Raw genomic sequence first — 788 nt, forward strand, 5'->3', positions numbered from 1 at the left:
CAGCCGGCGGCCTGCGCCCAGCGGCCCCGCTAGAAGCACTTGCGGTGGACGATGGAGGTGCCGGACTCATCATACTCCTGCTTGCTGATCCACATCTGCTGGAAGGTGGGGAGTGACGCCAGGATGGAGCCACCGATCCACACTGAGTACTTGCGCTCCGGCGGGGCGATGATCTTGATCTTCATGGTGCTGGGCGCCAGGGCCGTGATCTCCTTCTGCATGCGGTCGGCGATGCCAGGGTACATGGTGGTGCCGCCGGAGAGCACGGTGTTGGCGTACAGGTCCTTGCGGATGTCCACGTCGCACTTCATGATGGAGTTGAAGGTGGTCTCGTGGATGCCGCAGGACTCCATGCCCAGGAAGGAGGGCTGGAAGATGGACTCCGGGCAGCGGAACCGCTCGTTCCCAATGGTGATCACCTGCCCGTCCGGATGCCAGGGTACATGGTGGTGCCGCCGGAGAGCACGGTGTTGGCGTACAGGTCCTTGCGGATGTCCACGTCGCACTTCATGATGGAGTTGAAGGTGGTCTCGTGGATGCCGCAGGACTCCATGCCCAGGAAGGAGGGCTGGAAGATGGACTCCGGGCAGCGGAACCGCTCGTTCCCAATGGTGATCACCTGCCCGTCCGGCAGCTCGTAGCTCTTCTCCAGGGAGGAGGAGGAGGCAGCCGTGGCCATCTCCTGCTCAAAGTCCAGAGCAACGTAGCAGAGCTTCTCCTTGATGTCCCGCACGATCTCCCTCTCGGCCGTGGTGGTGAAGCTGTAGCCCCGCTCCGTGAGGATCTTC

At 62.8% G+C, this 788-nt stretch overlaps 1 protein-coding gene across 3 annotated transcripts in view; it reads right to left on the bottom strand.

Annotated features, from left to right (window-relative positions):
- Positions 1 to 17: 17 nt before the first annotated feature.
- LOC104489878 (actin, cytoplasmic type 5) overlaps positions 18 to 788 on the bottom strand; it is a 1,503-nt gene continuing 732 nt past the window's right edge. For all 3 annotated transcript variants that reach the window (XM_010132086.1, XM_010132085.1, XM_010132087.1), the window contains 2 exons: positions 620 to 788; positions 18 to 419 (listed from right to left, as the gene is read on the bottom strand). The exon at positions 620 to 788 ends at the window's right edge or, in 1 of these variants, runs on beyond it. In XM_010132086.1, coding sequence (XP_010130388.1) covers positions 30 to 419; positions 620 to 788 — 559 coding nt within the window. In that variant the 3' untranslated portion in view covers positions 18 to 29. The remainder of the gene's footprint in view (positions 420 to 619) is intronic.

The sequence above is a fragment of the Buceros rhinoceros genome, unplaced genomic scaffold (assembly GCF_000710305.1).
Source record: "Buceros rhinoceros silvestris isolate BGI_N320 unplaced genomic scaffold, ASM71030v1 scaffold19812, whole genome shotgun sequence".
NCBI classification, from domain to species: Eukaryota; Metazoa; Chordata; class Aves; order Bucerotiformes; family Bucerotidae; genus Buceros; species Buceros rhinoceros.